A 20,518-nucleotide genomic window follows, 5' to 3' on the forward strand; every position below is an offset into this window, starting at 1 on the left:
CCTACAGTGGAGGGCCTTTCCCTGCCCTCCCTGGTTTTTAAGTGATTTTGCTGTCAGGGATGCTTTTCTGTTTGTTTTTCCTTCTGACACTATCTCTCTGGAGAGTTTCTGGTCAAGAGAATTATGTCGAGGCTGCAGATTGCAAGAGAATTGCGCCTAATGGGGAACAGACAGACAAGACACCTTTCAAGTCCAGCCAAGTTATCCCCCCCTCTCCCAACTTCTCATCTTCCCTTCTTGGCTTCAAAGTTGGCCCTAGTTTGTGCTAGTTTCTTTGGGACAGCTGGTGGGTAAGGTCACACATTGATTTTATTTTGGAGATTGGCAGCTGGGTCAGGCTTTGCTCTGGAGCTGGAGCGCAGGGGAACTGGGCTGGGGCATGGGTGAGGCAGGCGCTGGCAGGGAGCCCGGGGAGCACCCCCCACCCCAGCCCAGCTTGGAGAAGGCACTCAGGCCCTCAAGAGGTGGCTTCTGCTCCTTTGTGAGCTCAGAAAACTGCTTTTAAATACAAGAAAGGTGCCAAAAGACCCTTCCCCTTTGTCCCTAGCATATTCCATTTCAGCTTATCTGTGCTGGACTTTCAGGGAAAAGAGTGTTCGCTCTGGGGTCCCTTGGACACCTCAAGGGATGTTAGGGGAGGAGCTGAAGATCAGGGACCCCCAACTCTGTGGATAGCCACCCACCCACCCCCACAGCCACCACGCATGCACGGTGATGCAGACCGTGTGTAAAGGGAACACTTTCTTTACCTAGGTGCCTCTTGAGGGGAGAGGGCAGATTAGCGAAGCTTCTTGGTGGACAGTTTGGATTCTTTTGCCCTCAGTCATCAGGCTGATGTAATAGCATTCAACTGATTTCATGGTAAAGACGGTCGCAGGTCCCAGAGCAGATCGGTTCCAATTGCAGCGCTGTCAAGGCCACCTTATCAAGGCCTTCAGGAATTGGCGGGCGAGTCCTTCCCGTCCAGAGCTTTGGTGGAAAGCACAGGGCCACTTCTTTTCAAAAGGACAGAGGTGTCTTGGGTGTTAAGGATGTCCTGTGTGACCTCATTTCTCCTGTGTAGCAGTGGGGAACAAAATCCCCTGCCAGCCTGGCTCGGGGAGGGGGGGGGGGAGGAAGGGCGCAACTCTGCATGATCTGGGCTTCACAGCTCAGCCCGTGGGGTAGTTTGAATCTGGGGGAGGGATGAGTATGTTAGGGAACCAGGATGACAGGAGGAGAGGTTAATCCACCCAGGCTGGGTTTAATTCTCTCCTCCCTGCTCATCCCCACTGCTTGCGGTTTCAGAGTTTGTTCTGCATTAAAGATGTGTCAGTTCTCAACAATTACAATAGACTAAAAACATACAGTTCTTTTACGGTAATACGTTTCTCTTAACTTAAACCTATAAATCTAAGAATGTGCCACCTACCAATTATTACAATCCCGAGACAACAGAACATACCAGTGTGGGGCAGTGAAGCTCTGGACTAGGAGTCAAGAGCCTTGAGTTTATTTCTCGCTCTGCCATGAACCCACTCTGACCTCAGAAAAGGAGCACAGAACCGTCTCTGGGACTCAGTGCCCTGTCTACAAAGGGACACCACCATGTTGCCAAAATCACCCTACCAATTTTTGTGGGGGCAAAATGAGACAATATAGGGGAGAGTGCTTAATGGGCTGGTAACGTTTAAAAAAGGCAAGGAAGGGGCAGTGTATGTTTTTAGTAATTAAGAGATGCAACAGTTGGAATCTATGAGGAAATTTGCAAGGACAAAGCGTTGCTGGATCACTGGGAGCCTTTGAGCATCTGACCCTTCTAAGGATGACAGGCTGGCACCGGGCAGGCAAGGGCCCAGGCTGCGATGGAAGGGGCCCAGAGAATGCTAGGCCACATGGTGGGTCTGCCCCAGATAGCCGCTCCTGTGACTCAGGGAACTTGATGTGGGTGCTATCACATCTGATGAAAACGTGGGAGTATTCGGACCTGCTGCCTCTCCCATATAACAAATCAAAGTCATAATTTTGCTCACTTTTCTCTCTGCCAAAGGCCCATGCCCGCTGTGGGTATACTGGACAGACCTACTTTGGTTTCCTTTCCTTATCTGGGTTTGATTCACCTTCCCCTGGCTTGCCTCCTTCATTGTTCCCAATCTCTAGGCACAATCCAGAGAGTTCTTTATTAAAAAGCATAGACCAGGGCAGCCCTGGTGGCGCAGCGGTTTAGCGACACCTGCAGCCGGGGGTGTGATCCTGGAGACCGAGGATAGAGTCCCACGTCAGGCTCTCTGCATGGAGCCTGCTTCTCCCTCTGCCTGTGTCTCTGCCTCACTCTGAATAAATAAATAAATCTTTAAAAAAAAAAAAAAGCTAACAATCTTTAAAAGAAAACAAAAGCTTAGACCAGTTCACCTCTCCCAAAGTGTTCTGCAGCCACCCTCAGACCCCTGGTCCAGTTAGCAGAGAAATGTGCTATCTGGGGGAACCTAGTGTCTTTGCAAGAGGCAGTCCTATCACTTGGAAAAATCGTGTTCTCTTTGGCCTCCTTTCCTGCCCACTGAAGGACTGAGACTCAGGGTGAGGGACCCCTCCCAGGAAATCTGGCCCCACAGGCTAACCAATGCCGCCACCTAGGGGCCGCTTAAAATAGAGGTTCTTGCAGCAAGAGGGAACCTTCCTTTTAATTGCTAAAATATGGACATTTCATTTTCTTGCCTTTAGAAGTTCAGAATTCCTCTCTCATCCACGGTGTGCCTTTGGCTGCATCTATGACCCAAGGGAAGTCTTCCTCTAAAGCTCGGATGGCACGGTGTCAAGTGACAGGCACAGCTGCTACGTGTTGGCTCCAATACCCTGTTCCTGTTAGACTCACTCATTACACCAGGTCTTAGAAAATAAATCTTTTAATTGCTTTATAATTGGCACAGATGGTATAATTCAAATTCACATTTTTATTTAATATACTCTGGAACATCATGTTAGAGTTCTGACTGAAATAGTTATCATAACTGTTTTAAGTTTTACAAAATTACATTCAGCAGCAGCAGCAGGTTCTGAAAGTTGTTTCATGAAATTAAAGACTGGGGCTTAAATAAATAAGGAAAAAGATATCTAGGAACTAAACAACAGACTGAAGTCATCTGTTATGAATCTGAGGATTGTGCTTTCTGGTTTTCGAGTATCTTGCTACTTTATTAACAATCAAGAAGTTACAAAATTTTGGCTTATCAATGTAGCAGGGGAGGGGAGGTTATAGATGTGCCTGGGGAAGGGTCGCAGGGATGGGAACCTCAAAGCCAGGCCTTGTCGAAACTGCAAACCTGAACTAGCCTTGAAGCAATTTCTGGGGAGCTAGGAGATTCACTGGTCTTTGATGAGAAATCACCATTAAAAGGATAATGGTGAAGAAATCACAGCCTTGACTTCCTGTCACTGAGAAAAAGCTCAGAGTCCTGTCTCTTCAGGAGGATGTGAGAAAGGCCCAAGCCCATTTATGTTACCCCTGTGATTTTCAGGATCAACACCACAAGGTGGCCAATGCCATAAACTCTTATCTGCAATGATTTGGGTTTGGAGGGGTACCTGTACTGTCATTCCAGAGTAGAGACAGTATTTACTGGCGGGGAGGAGTGGGGGGTGGTGGAACTGGGGCCAGCAATCACTTCGCTCCACGGCAATAAAGACAATTACTCAGGAGGGGTTTGTAGGAGAAAATTTTCTATTAAGGGGGATGAAAAATGCGAATCCCTCTCACTTTGGTGATTACAGGCATCAGTGGCCACATTTTAATCTGGGAAAGGCATTCATGGGTTGGTTGGTGTTCCTGGGCAGGATTCAAAACTGAACTCGATGGCTGGCTACTGATATCTGTTCTGTGGAAATGTCAGGATTTCTCAAATCCAATCCAAAACTACTATCTGCAGTGAGCTTGTTACGCCAGATCCTAAGTACAGATGGTTCCTGTCAATACACACGGTCATCAGCATGCTCTCTCCAGGTTACAAGGAGAGTGTTGCTGTGCTGTAACACAGGGGACATCAAAATGTAATTCCAGGTGAGTGCATAGTTAGTCTTCCTGGATGGGCCCACGGGATGGGAGCCACAGCTGTTTGTGCTGGGCTCAGTGTGCTTGCGCCACTTCCACTGGGGTCTTCAGGTCTGCAGCGGACTTGTCTAAGGGAGGTTTCTTGGAGTAATCTCGCTCTCCAAAAATGGTGCTTCCTACTCGGACATTCGTAGATCCTACTTCAATCTGTGGGAAAGAAGAGAAAGCATCAAGGCCTGAGTTTAAAATAATGCAGCCAACGCTGAAGCTGTGCCTCTCATTCTTCCATGAAAAACGATAACGGAGCAGAAGAGGGTCACGGGGCAGTGGTTAACCTTGGGGTCATCCTACGTCTTGGGTGTGTTTGAGAAATAAGCATTTCCTTGGCTGTCACCGTGATTAGGGAATATGAATGCCATTTAGTTGGGGCCGGGGATGTTAGATGTCACACTGCATCTTACAGCCCACATCCCTTTCTAATGTTCCAGGGTTAGGCAGGTGAAAAAACCTTCTCTTGATTGTTTGAGCATGGGATCTAATTCCATTTTACTTATAAACACAAAGTATTTTTGCACTGTTCTCATATATGTGATTTCCCAAGAGTGCAACTACTGGATACACAGAGTGAAGTTTATACTTTCTTTTAGCACTTATCAAGTTATTTACTAGTCCTGAAAAACATATATTTGAGGTGCCAAAGCAGCATGCCTTTATCAGTATATAGTTATAGCCATTGCACTCATAGTGAAGCTACCCATAAGATTAACTTCAGACTTCATCATTATGACACTCACATATCCACGCCCAAACATTACACAGTGCACTGCCTTTTCAAAAAATTATAGTTAAGGGCTGCCTCGCTGGCCTAGTGGATAGAGCATGTGACTCTTGATCTTGGGGTCATGAGGTCAAGCCCCATGGTGGCTGTAAAGATTACTTAAAAATAGATAAACTTAAAAATATTATAGTTTAATCCCCCCCTTTCTTTTTAGGTAATCTCTACACCCACCATGGGGCTTGATGTCCCGACCCTGAGATCGAGAATCACATGCTCTACTGAGCAGGCCAGCCAGGCACCCCTTCTTATTTCTTTAGAATCCACTTATGGAATGATATTGAGTTTTAAAAAGTTATGTGTCAGGCTATAATTTCCACACATTTCATTTCAGAAAAGCAGGGAGTGGGGGATGTTGGAACAGTTGACAGCAACAGCCCTATTGCTATGATGAGGTGTTTCAAAGTTTTTTTTGGTAAACCCACTTTCTGCTGTGGCCTTTGGGACCCTCCCCTCGAGGCAAATAAAGGCACCTGGGAGGACACTTACTGCATGCTGGAAGTCCATGGACATGCCCATGCTCAGCTCCACCTGCTCAGGAGGGACACTCAGCTTTTTACACAGCTCCTCTCGGAGGGAGAGTAACACCTGACAGACAAGCGTGACATTTATTTTATTCCTGCCTTCTCTAAGGATCTTTAAAGTGGCTGAATCTGAACATCTCTGCTGAAGGTTACTGATTCCTCATTGGTTTCAAGGCCTGCCAAAGTTTCCAGAAGTTATCCAAAGAGTTTTTGAGTACATGGTTCTACTTTAAAAAAAAAAAAATCAAAAAATGATCAGCCGATGGAAATGAAGAAAAAAACTCATTTTCTCTGAAGACTGTGTTTTAACCAGGTTCAAGTGGGGCTGAGAAAGGTCTGTAGGGTTCTGGAAATCTATTTTCTCCTTTCCTTATGAGAAGAGTTCAGAAGAGGGTTATAACCCCAGACAGGCAATATCTGGGGTGTCTCTGAAGTTTATTACAACAGCCAGTCCTGCAAAAAGCATTTCGCTAAGATGCTTCCTTAGTGCATGAGCAATCCCTCCCACCCTCGGACCCCAGTACCTGGAAGTCCGGATTTGGTCCTTGACTGAGATCATGTCCAAAGCTTCCTATGGTCATCAGCCCCACAAATTCCAGGCTGGGGCACTTGGCATTTATATGTTCCACCATGGATACTGTCTCTGAAGGCAGAAGGCCATGTTTACCTTCACAAAAAGGGACAGAAGACACTTGTACCAAACTGTTTGACCTGGCCAGAGGAAGGCTTCACTTTCATCCCATCCTGATAACAAAGAAGGTGACTTTTGGGCAAGAGATACGTTTTTGGAAAAAAACATATCAAGTCCTACAGAGTAACTTTATTTTTGAAGTCTTTGTCTATGTTGCTTCCCTTCTGGTCAGGTTCTAAGTAATGATCATCTGAATCTCAGTGATCTGAGCTGAGAACAGCTGGAGCAGAGGGAAAAGAAAAAAGCATTGCTTTTTCTTGGGACTCCAAGAAGACTCATGTAGCCAAAATGCCAGATTCACTGGAGGATTCTTTTCCTAGCTCTGATTTCGTTAATTTATTACAACTGTAAATGTTTTATTTTTTAAGATTTAATTTATTTATTCATGAGAGACATAGAGAGAGAGAGGCAGAGACACAAGCAGAGGGAGAAACAGGCTCTATGCAGGGAGCCTGATGTGGGTCTCGATCGTGGCACGCCAGGATCACACCCTGGGCTGAAGGCAGGCACTAAACTGCTGAGCCACCCAGGGATCCCCACTGTAAATGTTTTAAAATGAAGCATATATCACACAGTTTTCACTATGCATTTGCAAAATGTAATGGAACTTGCTAATTAATAACTGGAGGAGGAATTTGCAGCAAATGACGTTATTGTTATGCAGTTATAAGGAATACTGATATTCTCTTTCCCTCATTTTTCAAATGGACAGGCTATGAACATCCACTTTAATCTTTAATTATAGTAGATTACAGCTAATTATCAAGAAATGATGTCACAGACTTGACCTGCAGCCAATTTCAGATGTACCTATGCTGACAACATAATATATAATCTAGGTGCACGTACAAACAATGATAATTGTTAAAATTTACAGAACACTTATATGTCAGGCACATGTGCCAAGTCCTAACAGCTTTTCACTTAATACAATAACCATGGGGTAAGTACTCTCTCCATTCTAAAGATGAGGAAACTGAGGCACAGGGAGGCTCAGTACCTTGTCCAAGGTCACACCACTGGAAACTGCACAACTGGGATTTGAACCCAGGAAACCTGGCCTGAGGGCCTATCTGGAAAACAGTGTGCACCATGTTCCTTCATGTTACAGTATGGTGAATACTGGTGCTCTGCTGGTCGTAAGCGAATGATTGACCTGTAAATACTCTTAAGAAGTGCTAGCAAGTAAGCTGTGCAGGGTTCTCTGCCAACAGCTCTACCCACATTACCACTTTCAATCCTCCTGACACCCTCTAATGTAGGCACTGTTATGACTATCACTGTCCGCCAAGGAAACTGAGGTAGAGAGAGGTTAGGTAACTTGCCCAAGGTTACAATGCTGGAAAGTGCTGGAGCTCAAACCCGAGGTCTGATTTCAACACCTGAGTATTACATGTGTAACTCTGCCATCTCTTTTAGGAGTGATGGACTTTTGGGAATTTTCAGATCTAAGTCACAGTCCCCTTCCTGGCTCGTCCTATTCTGGGCCACCAAAAAATTAAGAATTAAGAAACCACGATATATGAAAGAATTATATGTGGACTGGCTTAGACGTCACTGTGCCATCTAGATTCTACAGGAAACAGTTTTCTTAAAGGCCTGTGATTTCCTTCTAGAACCTTAGCTATCACATACTCAGGCTTGTCATTCTTTCTGACCTTCAACCATCCTACGGGAAGAAAAATCTACAGTTCAGGTCTGCTCACTTACTCTGCTCTCCGCTGGTGTTAACCTGGACCATAACCTTTAACCTTTCGGGAGAACCTTTTTTCTGCCACGAACTGTTCACTTTGTCTGCCAACTTCACAGAATCCACTGTTTCCAGCATGAAGAGATTGGGGACGGCTGTAATGAAAAAGAGGCAAGGTAATTCTTCACTCACCCTACTAGCAGCAAGAAACACACAACCAGTCTTTGACTTGGTGGCTGGGAGAACAATTTCCCAGAAAAAGAACAAGACAGTTAAGTCTCAGTCCTGCTGAGACTTATGTGACAGTTTCACTAGATGTCGGTTCCAATGTGGGCCCGCTGCTGTCTCATCAGAAAGGACCAACTGGAGAGACAGGCTGACATACTGCAACCAGGCGGCACACGCACCCCTGGGCTTCAAAAGGCTGGTAATTGTGGAGATTCCTAAGAACATGCTTGATGGGACCAAATCTCAGTTCACACTGTGAGAGCCGGGGCAAGTGACAAAAAAGGAAGGATAACCAGTGGAGGCCAAAGTGCTTCCCTGGCATGATAACGCCATGTTCTGAAACCATGGAATGGGGGTGCTCTTATTCAATAAGGACATTGGAATGACCTAAACATTGACAGCTACAGGAGCCGCTGATGTCAGCGAAACCATCTCCTTTTCCAAAGATGCATGTGACATGAAGTGTGTCTTGCTTGAGATACATGATAATGAAGACAGAAGCGGCAACATCAGCAGCCTGCTCTGATCACTGAGATGCCCCAGGCAATTTGCTAACCCCTGTACATATATTATTGCTTTTTAATCTTTACCATGGTTCATGAAGCACTATTTTTACCTCCATCTTACCAATGGGGAACTGAGGCTCAGGAAGGCTAAAGTTTATTCAAGTTTACAAAACTAACAGATATTAGAGCTGTGATTTAAACAATGGTAAACTGACACCATATTTTTAAAAAGATTTTATTTATTTATTGTGGGGGGGGGGGGGGAGGGAGAGGGAAAGCAGACTTCCCATTGAGCAGGGAGTCTGACCCAGGGGCTTCATCCCAGGATCCTGAGATCATGACCTGAGCTGTTTAAATAATTGAGCCACCCACGTGTTCCATGACTCATATTCTTAATGCTGAATTTGAGCTCAGACTACTTCACTTAAAAAAATAAAAACGTTTTTAAAGAGACAAGAGTAGATGTGCTTGGTGTAAAAAAAAAAAAAAAAGCAACATGCAATAAAAACTCAAAGCCTCTGACCCTAGAAATTCCCACTATTACTGTTGGGATGAGGATTTTTTCCAGATCTATTTTAGTGTATTTCCACCCAATCAAATACACACACATCCCAGATATATAATTTCCTGGTAATTTTTGAAATAACAAATTGGATCATACTAAATTTTTTTCCCCTAAATATCTTATTAAGATCTTAGATCTACATCCAACGTGGGGCTTGAACTTTTATAACCCTGAGATCAAGAGTCGTGTGCTCCTACCGACTGAGCCAGCCTTGCTCACAGTAAATGTTTTATGGGTTGCTTGCTTCCAGTTAGCAATACATGTTATGTTAGAGATTTTTTTTTTTTTACATCAGTACCATAAATCCACTGGTACTTCAACAACTGCAACATTCCACAGAATAGATGATCACAATTTACTTACCATTGTTCTTATTAATAGACATTTTTTCTTTTTTACTACAAAACCAAAGCTTAGACACAGATCTCTGTGCACATATACAAGTTGCTATAGGACAGCAAGAATTGAAATGATTATAGAGGAAGTACAATTAAAACTGTGTTAGATACTAGAAATCCAAAAACGCCCTATCACTTTAGAATCTTCCTGGCAAAATGTGGAGTGCTCATTTACTCATGCTCTCAAAACACTGGATATTAGCAGCCTTTTAATTTTTTGCAAACCTGTTTGGTGAAAAGTAGAACTTATTATTGTATTTTGCATTTCTTTTATTAAAGGTAAGCATTTTTCATTTGATTACTGGCTGTATATTTTATCCTTATAAATGGCCTATTCTTAGTTTTTCCCTGTTTTTCTTATAGATTAAAAAAATACATATGGTTCTTTATGCATTATGGACATTCTTCCCCTTTTAAAAAGTATTAACTACCAATCTGTGCTTCTCTTTTGCTATGACTTATAGAAAGCTTTAATTTTTGTAAGCAAATGTGCTAATTGTTTCTTTTATGGCTTCCAGATTTTATTTTATTTAGAAAGGCCTTTCATCAGTCTGAAAAAATAAACATATTTTCTATATTTTCTTCTAATACTTTTATAGTTTTGATATTCAAGTTAAGATTCTTTAATTTAGCTAGAATTTACACTGAGGAAGGGATTCTAATTCAATTATTTCTTTAATAAAAAGCTGATTGTCTTGTTGCCATTTATTAAGTATATATAGGCTTCCTACTTCCCCCATATCTGATATGAAACAGCTTTTATTTTATTTCAGTTAAAAAAGATTTTATCTATTTATTCATGGGAGACACACAGAGAGAGGCAGAGATCTATGCAGAGGGAGAAGCAGGTTCCATGAAGGGAGCACAATAGGGGACTTGATCCCGGGACTCCATGATCATGCCCTGAGCCAAAGGCAGATGCTCAACCATTGAGCCAACCAGGTGTCCCTTGAAAAAGCTTTTAATAATAATATAGTAGACTTCTGCTTCCCGACAAATTCAGGGGTCATATTTACCCTACCTGAACAACCAAATGGACAAAATACATGAAACCATGGTTTACAAGAAATGGGTATGGAAGACAGTGACCTCTGAGGGATGAGAAACAAATAAAGTGAGCCCAATTGCCCCAGGTTACTGCTTAGAGTTTTTAGAATGTGGTGCAGGGAAGGGGAGCACAGGAAGAGCGTGGACCCTGAGTTGAGGACATGACTGAGAATCTGGAAAGTAGCTAGAGTTCACAGGGCAGAATTTAGGAGAAGAGACAGCTGCACACAGAGAGATCACTGGTGATTTGTGAAGGGCTCCCCTCCAGAACTCAGCTGGGTATGGATCAGCACGTGCATGTGAGGAAATCAGCCATGGCTGAGTATAGAAATATTTGAAAGGATTAGAAGAAACAGTGCCGGGGATCCCTGGGTGGCTCAGCAGTTTAGTGCCTGCCTTTGGCCCAGGGTGTGATCCTGGGGTCCCGGGATCGAGTCCCTGTAATGGAGCCTGCTTCTTCTCCCTCTGCCTGTGTCTCTGCCTCTCTCTCTCTCTCTGTGGGTATCTCTCATGAATAAATAAAATCTTAAAAAAAAAAAAAAGAAGAAGAAACAGTGCCTGATGTTCATGGAGGGCATGGACTAGTGCTGATTCCCACCAGATAGGCTGGAATGCTCAAGATTCATGGGGTACTGGGCGTAGAGTATACAGAGGGTCTTGTCTCAGTAATGGGGAATTATTAACCCTAGACTGAGCTCTGCTGCAGTCACACCAACTAATCTTAAAAGCAAGACCTAAAAAGATCACACTGTTCCCAATAACTGTGTTCCAAACAAAGCTCAAAAATGTTTATAGGAATATGAAAATGACCAGCTCCCAACAAGAAAATTCACAATGTTTGGCTGTCCAAAAAAAAAAAAAAAAGAGATCAGGCAAAGAAGCAGGAAAATACGATACATAATGACGGTTAAACTACTCCAGACTGTCAAAAATAATAGAATCAGTAGATAGCACATTAAAAGTTATAACTATCCATATATTAAAAATTATTAAAAATTATAGAGAAATAGAGGATATAAAAAAAGACTCAAACTAAACTTCTAAGTATGAAAACTATAACATAGTAGGAGATGAAAAATCCACCAATGGGATTAATGGCAAATTAGATAATGCTAAAGAAAAGCTTAGTTACCTTGAAGAAATTACCCAAAGTTAAACACAGAGAGGGGAAAATAAATCATAAAAATTAAAAGAGCATCAGTGGGCTGTGGAATCATCTCAAGCAGATTAATATGTAATTGGAGTCCCAAAGGAGAAGAGAAGTGGGGGGCATAAAATATATGTGAAGAAACAATAATTGAAAAAATTCTAAACTTGATTAGAACTGCAAATACCAGATCCAAGAAGCTCAATGAACCCCCAAGTACAAGAAACGTGAAAAAAATTATGCCAAGGCACATCATAATCAAATCACTCAAAACCAGTGATAATGAGAAAAATCTTAAGTAGCAAGAGAAAAAAAAACATGATATATACAGAGAAACAAAGATAGGATGACAGCATATTTCTCACTGGAAACAGTGTTAAGTGAGACAGTGGAGCAATATTTTTAAAGTACTGAAAGACAAAACTGTCAAGGTAGAATTCTATAGTCAGTAAAAATATCTCTAAAAAATAAGGTGAATGTGCAAAAAAAAGTTCAATGAAAAAGAATGAAGTTGCATCTCCCTCTTCCTTAGGCTACACATAAAAATTAACTCAGACCCAAAGGTGAGATTTAATACTCTAAAACTCTTACAAAAAACAGGAGTAAATATTTGTGACCTTGGGGACATCTGGCTGGTTCAGTAAGTAGAGCATCTGACTCTTGATCTCAAGGTTGTGAGTTCAAGCTCCACATTGGGCACAGAGATTACTTAAAAAAAATTCTTTGTGACCTTGGATTTCTTAGCTATAGCACCAAAAGCAGATGCCACAAAAGAAAGAAGAGATAAATTGGAGATTACATTAAAATGAAAAATTTCTGAGCTACAAATGATACCATGGAGAAAGTAAACAGATAACCCACAGAATGGGAGAAAATATTTGCAAATCATATATGTCATAAAGGACTGGTACCTAGGCTATATAGAGAACTTTTACAATTAAACAATAAAAAGGCTCAATTAAAAGCACACACAAAGGATTTGAATAGACATTTCTCCAAAGATGTACAAATGGCCAATAAACACATGAAAAGATGCTCAACTTCATTTGTCATTAGGGAAATGCAAATCAAACCACAATTTCACATATTTTTATTACTCCACTTTATCTTCTTTGCTAACTTATTAGCTCTAACTCCATTGTGTCATTTTTTTTCATTGTGTCATTTTATTGGTTGCTTTATTCTATTTAATTTTTTTTTCCTATTTAATTTTTTAAGTAAGCTCTATGCCCAATATAGGCCTTGAACTCATGACCCTAAGATCAAGTTGTATGCTCTACTGACTGAGCCAGCCAGGTTAGCTTATCGGTTGCTTTATTTTTTAATTTTTTAAATTTTATTTTATTGGTTGCTTTAAAGCTAAACTCATACACAGTCTACTTAAAATGGTGTCATTCTTCTTCATATGTAGCTTAAGAACCTTATAATAGCATACTTCTGTTTCTTACTTTCCATTTTGTATGCCATTGTTTCAATGCATTTTACTTTTTCATATGCTATAAATCCTATAATACATCATTATTATTTTTGTTTATAAAACATATTATACTAATAAAACAAGAGAGAACAATTAGTGAAACTAAACCTAGTTCTTTGAAAAGACTGATAAAATTGATAAACCTTCAGCCAGATGGATTAGGGAAAAAAGAGAAGAAGCAAATTACCAACATCAGGAATGAGTTGACATCACTATAGATTCTACAGATATTAAAAGGATAATAAAGGGATATTACAAACAACTGAATGCTCATAAGTTCATTGCTTTAGATGAATTGGGCAAACTCCTGCAAAACATAAAGTAACAAAGCTCACCCAAGAAAAAACAGATTATGTAAATAATCTATCAATAAAATTTAAATTATAGTTAAAAACCCTCCTACAAAGCAATTCCAGGCCTCAGTGGTAAATTCTACCATGTAGTTAAGGAAGAGAATACCAATTCCACATAAATTCATTCAAAAGGCTGAAGAGTTGGGAATACTTTCCAGTTCATTCTATGAGGCCAGCATTATTCTGTTATCAAACCTAAAAAAAAGATATTACAAGAAAGTGAAAGACCAATGTCCCTTATGAATGTAGATGCAAACATTCTAAGCAAAACTTGACAAATCAAATGCAACATTATAGTAAAAGGATACTACTGCCTGACCAAATGAGTTTATTCATAGGCAAGGTTTAACATTTGAAACTCAATAAATGTAATTCAACATGTTAATAAACTGAAAAAGAAAAACTGTAGGATTATTTTAATGTATACAGCAAAAGCATTTGACAAAATCTAACACTGATTCTTGATTTATCAAACTAGGTTGATCCTCAGCAAACTAGTACAGAAGGGAAATTCCTCCTTCTGATAAAGGACACCAAGAAAAACATGCATGCACACTCTTAGCAATTCTATTCAATATTGTATTGGAGGTATTAGCTAGTATAATAAGGCAAGAAAAAGAAATAAAAGGCATCCAGATTGGAAGGGAAGAAGTGAATTGTTCACAGGTAACATAATTGTCTATGTAGAAAATTATATGAAATCTGCAAAAAAAAAAAAACAAAACCCCTCTAAACTACTGGAATAAGTAGAACTTAAAAAACTAACAAGAAACTACTAGAATAAGTAGAACTACTAGCATGAGTTTAATAAAGTTGCAGGATAGATGAATATACAAAATATACAAAAAACATACAAAAATCAACTATTATATATTAGTAACAATCAGAAATTGAAGTAACAGCTCAATAATAGTATCAGCAGATAGCATCAACATAAGAAAAAGTTAGATATAAATCAGACAAAAGATGAGAAAATCCTGCACAATGAAAACTACAAAATATTACTGTGAGAAATTAAAGGAGACCAAAATAAATACTAAACTATACCTTATTAATGCGTTGGGAGATTCAGTATTTTTACTATGCCAATGTTCTCCAAATTGATCTATGGTTTCAATACAATTCTAATCAAATACCTAGCAGGATTTTTGTTTTGTTTTGGTAGAAACTGATAAATTGGTTTATATGGAAATGCAGAGGATCTAGAATAGCCAAAAGGACTTTGAAAAAGAAGAACAAAGTTGGGGACTAACACCACTGATTTTTTTTTTTTTTTAAAGATTTAATTTATTTATTCATGAGAGACACACACACAGAGAAAGGCAGAGACACAGGCAGAAGGAGAAGCAGGCTCCACGCAAGGAGCCCGATGCAGGACTCGATCCCGGGTCTCCAGGACCACACCCTGGGCTAAAGGCGGCACTAAACCGCTGAGCCACCCGGGCTGCCCCAACACTACTGATTTTTAAGAATTATTATAAAGCTCCAGTAAATCAAAATAGCATGCTACTAGTATAAAAGATAAACAGAACAGTGGATCAAGTAAATAGTCTTGAAATAAACCCATGGATAACTGATTTTTGATAAAGGTACAGAGGAATGCAATGGAGAAAGGACAGACTGCCCAACAAGTAGTATTGGAACAATGAGATATTAAAGAACAAAAACAACTTAGAATCATACCTTGAACCATATACAAAAATTAACTCAGAGTGAATAATATATGCCTAATATAAGACCAAACACTATAAAAAATTGCTAGGAGAAAATCTGTGTCACTTGAACCATAGGAAAATATGTTTGAGACACAACATAGAAAGCACAGTCTATGAAAATCTAAATTGATAAATTGGACTGCATCAAATTAAAAACTTCTGCTCTTCAAAAGACACTGTTAAGAAAATGAAAAGACAAGCAATACAGTGGCAGAAATTGCAAAGCATGTATCTGATAAAGAACTAGTATCCAGAATATATAAAGAATTCTCTCTGAAAGGTAAAAAAATCCAATTAGAAAATGGGCAAGACTTTGATAGAGGCTTTACTGAAGAAGGTGAACAGATGCAAACACGTGAAAAGATGTTCCACATCATTAGTCATTAGGGAAATGCAAGGACAGCAGCACATACCTACTAGAATGGCTAAAATTAAAAAAGATTGACCATGTTAAGTGTGGACAAGGATGTGGAGAAACTTGAACACTGCTGGTGGGAATGTACAATGGCACAACCACTTTAGAGGACAGCCTGGCAGTTTCTTCAAAAGTTAAACATACATGATGGGTATAGGGCTTCAGTTCTGAGAAAGGAAGAGTTCTAGAAGATATAGTAGTGATGGTTGCAAACAATGTGAATGTACTTGATGCCACTGAACTGTATACTTAAAAATAGTTAAGATGCTAAACTTTGTGTTATGTATATTTTATCAGAATTATAAAAAATGTTAAACATATATTTATCATGTGACTCAACCATTCTACTCCTAGGTATTTATTCCAAAAGGTAAGAAAAAGTCCAGAAGTGCCTGGATGTCTCAGTCGGCTAGCTCAGGTCATGATCTCACAGTCGTGAGATCAAGCCTTGCACCAGGCTCCAAGATCAATGTGGAGTCTGCTTGTCCCTCTCCCTCTGTTCTCCTGGCTTCTCCCACCCCAGCACGCATGCTCTCTCTCAAATTAATAAATTAATAAAAATCTTAAAAGAAAAAGTCCATATAAAGATGTTCATGACAATTTTTCCCCCTCAACTCCATAACAATTTTGTCATAGCCCCAAATTAGAAGCAACTCAAATGTCCATCAACAGGTGAGTGGGTAAACAGAAAGGAATGAACTACTGATACATAAATCAATATTATGAGCCTTAAAATAATTATGCTGAGTGGAAGAAGTCAGACAGATAAAAGTACATATTTTTATGATTCCATTTATATAAAACCCTTAAGGTAAACTAATCTTTCCCCCCCCCTATTTTAAAAAGATTTTGTTTATTTATTTGAGAGAGTGAGAGAGCAGGAGCAGGGGGAGAGGCAGGGGAGACATGAGGAGAGGCAGAAGCAGACTCCCTGCTAAGCAGGGAACCCGATATGAGGCTCGATCCCAGGATCCTGGTATCATGACCTGAGCTGAAGGAAGATGCTTAACCAACTGAGCCACCCAGGCACTCCTATAGCTTTACATTTAAAGGGAAAAGGACAAAAATGTCTCCCTGGCTAACTGAAAAATCTTATGAGCTACAATTCCTTATAATTCATTTGAAAGACTACCATATGATACCTAGCATCTTCACGTAGGGTAGGTTTCCAAGTATAAACAACCCAGTCAATGGTGAATTCATTCTGTTGTTGGTATGAGGTTTTACTTTATACTAAGAATTAAAATTTATTTTCCCCTAAAACTCCAGAACACAAAAGGTGAATTAGGACTATTCTAAAACCTGTTCTCTTTTCCATAGAAAGTAGTATAAGTAATATAATGATAAAGAGATTTTGTCTTCATATTTAGAAATTTATCTTACCCATCAATTTGTTGACATTTTGTTTCTGTAGGTGGCCAATGAAGTGCCATTTGATCTCAGGACACGAAGACAGAATCTGAAGAGAAAAAGGTAACCATGTTTGACTTAGAATTTATGAAGGCCTTGCTGGCTCAAATTCCTTACACACACCCTTCTGACTGTTCATGTCTATGCAGAAACCACTACCACCATCTTTAGCCAGGCTCTTAAGTGAGAAAAACCTATGGCTTCTACTCTGTTTCTCTTCCTTGTTCCCATCACTTCTCTCCATCTTTTAGATATCATCCATTAAAGATGAACTGATTATGGGGCATCTAGCTGGCTCAACTGGTAAAGCACATGACTCTCGATTTCAGGGTTGTGAGTTCAAGCCACAACTGGGTGTGGAGTCTACTTTAAAAAAAAAAAAAGGATGAACTGATTAAAGCGTTCAAATCTCAAAAGGATCCAGGAGTACAGCAAGCTCCTAAATCACCACATCCAAAAAGCTGCAAAAGAGAAAACTACAGTCTTAGTTTTTTTTTTTAAGATTTTTAAAATTTTATTTATTTACTCATGACAGACACAGAGAGAGAAAGAGAGAGAGAGAGAGAGAGAGGCAGAGACACAGGCAGAAGGAGAAGCAGGCTCTATGCAGGGAGCCCGACGTGGGACTCGATCCCAGGTCTCTAGGATCGCACCCTGGGCTGAAGGCGGTGCTAAATCACTGGGCCACCGGGGCTGCCCGTCTTAGTTTTAATAGAGAAAGAAAATCTATCTGTGCAATATTTGGAGCTCAAGGTGAATGTGGACATTTCTACCGCCAGTTCACCCTGCTGTAAAACTCAACCACCAAAGTGGGTGTGACTTTCAACTGAAGGCCTAAGATTAAGTACAAACTCAAGAATTCAGATATCCACTTACTTTAGGATTTGATGCTTTTTCTAGCAGTTCTTGAACCTAAAGGGTAAAAACAGAAGGAATCAGAAGTCTGGCCATCATGACTTTTCCAAAGGCAGACTGGAAAAAGGCTTACATAGTTCTCCCCAAAAGTGCGCTGGCCATGACAGTAGGCTTCAATCACCATTTCCACAGGTTTGGTTTTGCTGACTGCTACTAGCCGGGGCTGGACGGCTGGAAGATCCTGCCAAGAGGGAAAGAGCCAAATGAGTGAACATTTAGGAATATTATTCCAGTAAGTTCTATAAGATGGATCTCATAGACTCAATCAGCACAGGTCTTCACTTGACATTGGGTAAGCTCCATTATTCCAATATTGGAGAGAGACCAGTATCAAATAATGTTGATCAGATGCCTTTCAAATGCATAGCATCCAAATTTAGTGTGTTAGCTACTTTAATATCTAATCTCTTTCAGGTAGGTAAGTAAAAGCAGTATTTCCTTAAAATGTGGTCTTTGACCAACTGCATCAGCATCATCTGGGTACCACTCCAGATCTACTGAATCTGAATATCTGGTGTTGGGAGTCCGAGAATCTGCTTTTTAAACAAACTCTCCAGATGATGCTCTTGCATACCATGGTTGGAGGTTTAAGAAGCACTTCATGAAGGGAAGGCACTACTCTCTGACTAGAGGGGATGCCACTTCTGGCTTTCAAAACCCCAAAGTTAAGTTTTGGAAACCTATTCTGGTCCTGGCATAGTGATCAATATTGCCCCCCACTCTCAAAAGTGGTCTGTGTAGGGCAGCTATGTAATTTACTGTTCATTCTAATCAAGAACGAGTAGCAGAACTGAGGCAGGGACATCAAAAACTCTGGACTCAGGATTAGACCAATATGATGACCCCCCCACTCCCTCGGGGTTTACAACAATTACATAAAAAGCAGAGCTTCTCTGCATTCTGCTTCAACCTAATCTATACAGACGCATTAAGAAATCCACCTATCCTCATGCAGCTCGGTTTTCATGTATGCCATCACCCTCTGCTATTTTTACAGAACCACTGTGTTTTCTTTTCTTTTTTTCCAAAGATCTCTATTATTGCATGTGTATAAAACGAAGCAGAGACTCATTTTTTTGAGAGGGCAGCAATGATATACTCATGGTGATTCCGTAGACATGAATGAAGGACACCAGACACAGTGGGTCCTTCGTTCATGTGGATTACTTTACTGCTTAGAAAGACCCACAAGTAAACAGGCTTAAAACAGTCATAACTTCATGTCTCTGAACACATGGAAGAAACCCTGAATGCCCTTTTCTTATGATTGTGGTGACTAATTTTATGAGAATCACTGTATTTTCAAAGGCCCTGAGGACTCAGAGCCATTAGCAAGACGTTTCCTCTTCCTTCTCAGGGATGCATTACCAGCCTTTATGAGACCATGTCATAATTTCTACCACCGTGTTGATGAATTGATGATTTCCAGAGAAAACTGAACAGACAACCCACCTGCCTGAGGAGCTTTGCTGGGAGAACCTCCCTGAGTGAGGTTTGTCAGGGAAATCCCTAGCTTCTCTTGGAGAATCCCTGAGAATCATAGAACATTAAGGCCAGCAGTGAGCTTAAAGCAGCCGGAGCTTATTTTACTGCCTATGGCAGATGAGACAACTCAGGGCCAGGGTCGCTAAGTGACTTAATTCAAGATAACATCTAGTTCGTAGCCAAGCAAAGACTCTACTAATAAAGGTGTTCCGCCCCAGGAAAGCATTCTGAGTTCTGACATTCCGAGTTTGACCTTTTTGTTCAGTTGTGTCTCACTCCACACCATTGAGCTTAAACCTACAGTGAGAGGAGTAAACACTGGCCCTCGGTCTAATGAAATCTCAAGAGGAGATAAGGGGAGGAAAGCGTTCCTGCAGACCGCCTGGGACGGGATGTCAGCTCGCCCCTGCGAGGGAGCACTGCCAACGTGCCGGTGCAGCGCTGTCTCCAGAGCGCGGCCAATCCGCCTCCGCTCTCCGCTACGAGCGTCTGCTAGCTGTCAGGCGCTGCGCACACGTGATCCGGGAGACCTGGCCTCCTGTAGGTGTCCCGGAGGTGGATGGGGCACAGGGCCGCGCGGCGGCCGTCTGCTAAGGCTGCGGAGCCCGCCACGGGAGGGGCGGGCAGCGGTCGCGATGCCGGGGGCCGGTCACTTCCTCGGGTAGTGGATGCCTTCAGCTCCAACCGAGCCAACCTCCAGAAACCCCTCGCTAGCCTTCTGGGGGCTCCGCCACCTGCGCCGCCGTCCCTGCGGGAGACCCGCTCTGCGTCACCGTGACGACCCACTCCTACGCAGGGGCCTCCCTCCTCAAAGCGGCCGCCCAGCGTCCCCGCGCCTCCATTCTCACCCGCGGCCGCCGCGCCACCGCCTGCTGCACGCGCTCGTTCACGGCCCGTAGCGCGAACCCGACTCCCAGCTCCGCCGACATGCTGCCAGCTCTCCACATCCCCCGGGACCGACCCGCGCGGGGACCCCCGCACCCCCAGGCCGAGACCGCCTTCCGGTCCCGCCCCGCTCACGTCTCGTGGGGCCCAATCGCCGCTCACCAGCCAGTCGGCTCACCCAATCGACAGCGGACAACGCGGGGGCGGG

At 41.7% G+C, this 20,518-nt stretch overlaps 1 protein-coding gene across 2 annotated transcripts; it reads right to left on the minus strand.

Moving 5' to 3' along the window:
- Positions 1–2,866: 2,866 nt before the first annotated feature.
- On the minus strand, positions 2,867–20,494 carry PLPBP (pyridoxal phosphate binding protein). Of its 2 annotated transcripts, XM_025993581.2 has the most exons (8): positions 20,274–20,494; positions 18,014–18,121; positions 17,902–17,937; positions 16,999–17,074; positions 7,785–7,919; positions 5,908–6,050; positions 5,349–5,447; positions 2,867–4,231 (listed from the first exon to the last, which is right to left on the minus strand). In XM_025993581.2, exons 1-8 carry the CDS (start codon positions 20,370–20,372, stop codon positions 4,100–4,102), a joined length of 828 nt encoding a protein of 275 aa, XP_025849366.1. In that variant the 5' UTR covers positions 20,373–20,494; the 3' UTR covers positions 2,867–4,099. The 2 variants fall into 2 exon arrangements, with proteins under 2 accessions (XP_025849366.1, XP_025849367.1); XM_025993582.2 differs by lacking the exon at positions 5,349–5,447 and having other exon boundaries at positions 20,274–20,473.
- Between the last annotated feature and the right edge of the window lie 24 nt (positions 20,495–20,518).

Source organism: Vulpes vulpes, chromosome 7 (assembly GCF_048418805.1).
Source record: "Vulpes vulpes isolate BD-2025 chromosome 7, VulVul3, whole genome shotgun sequence".
NCBI lineage: Eukaryota > Metazoa > Chordata > Mammalia > Carnivora > Canidae > Vulpes > Vulpes vulpes.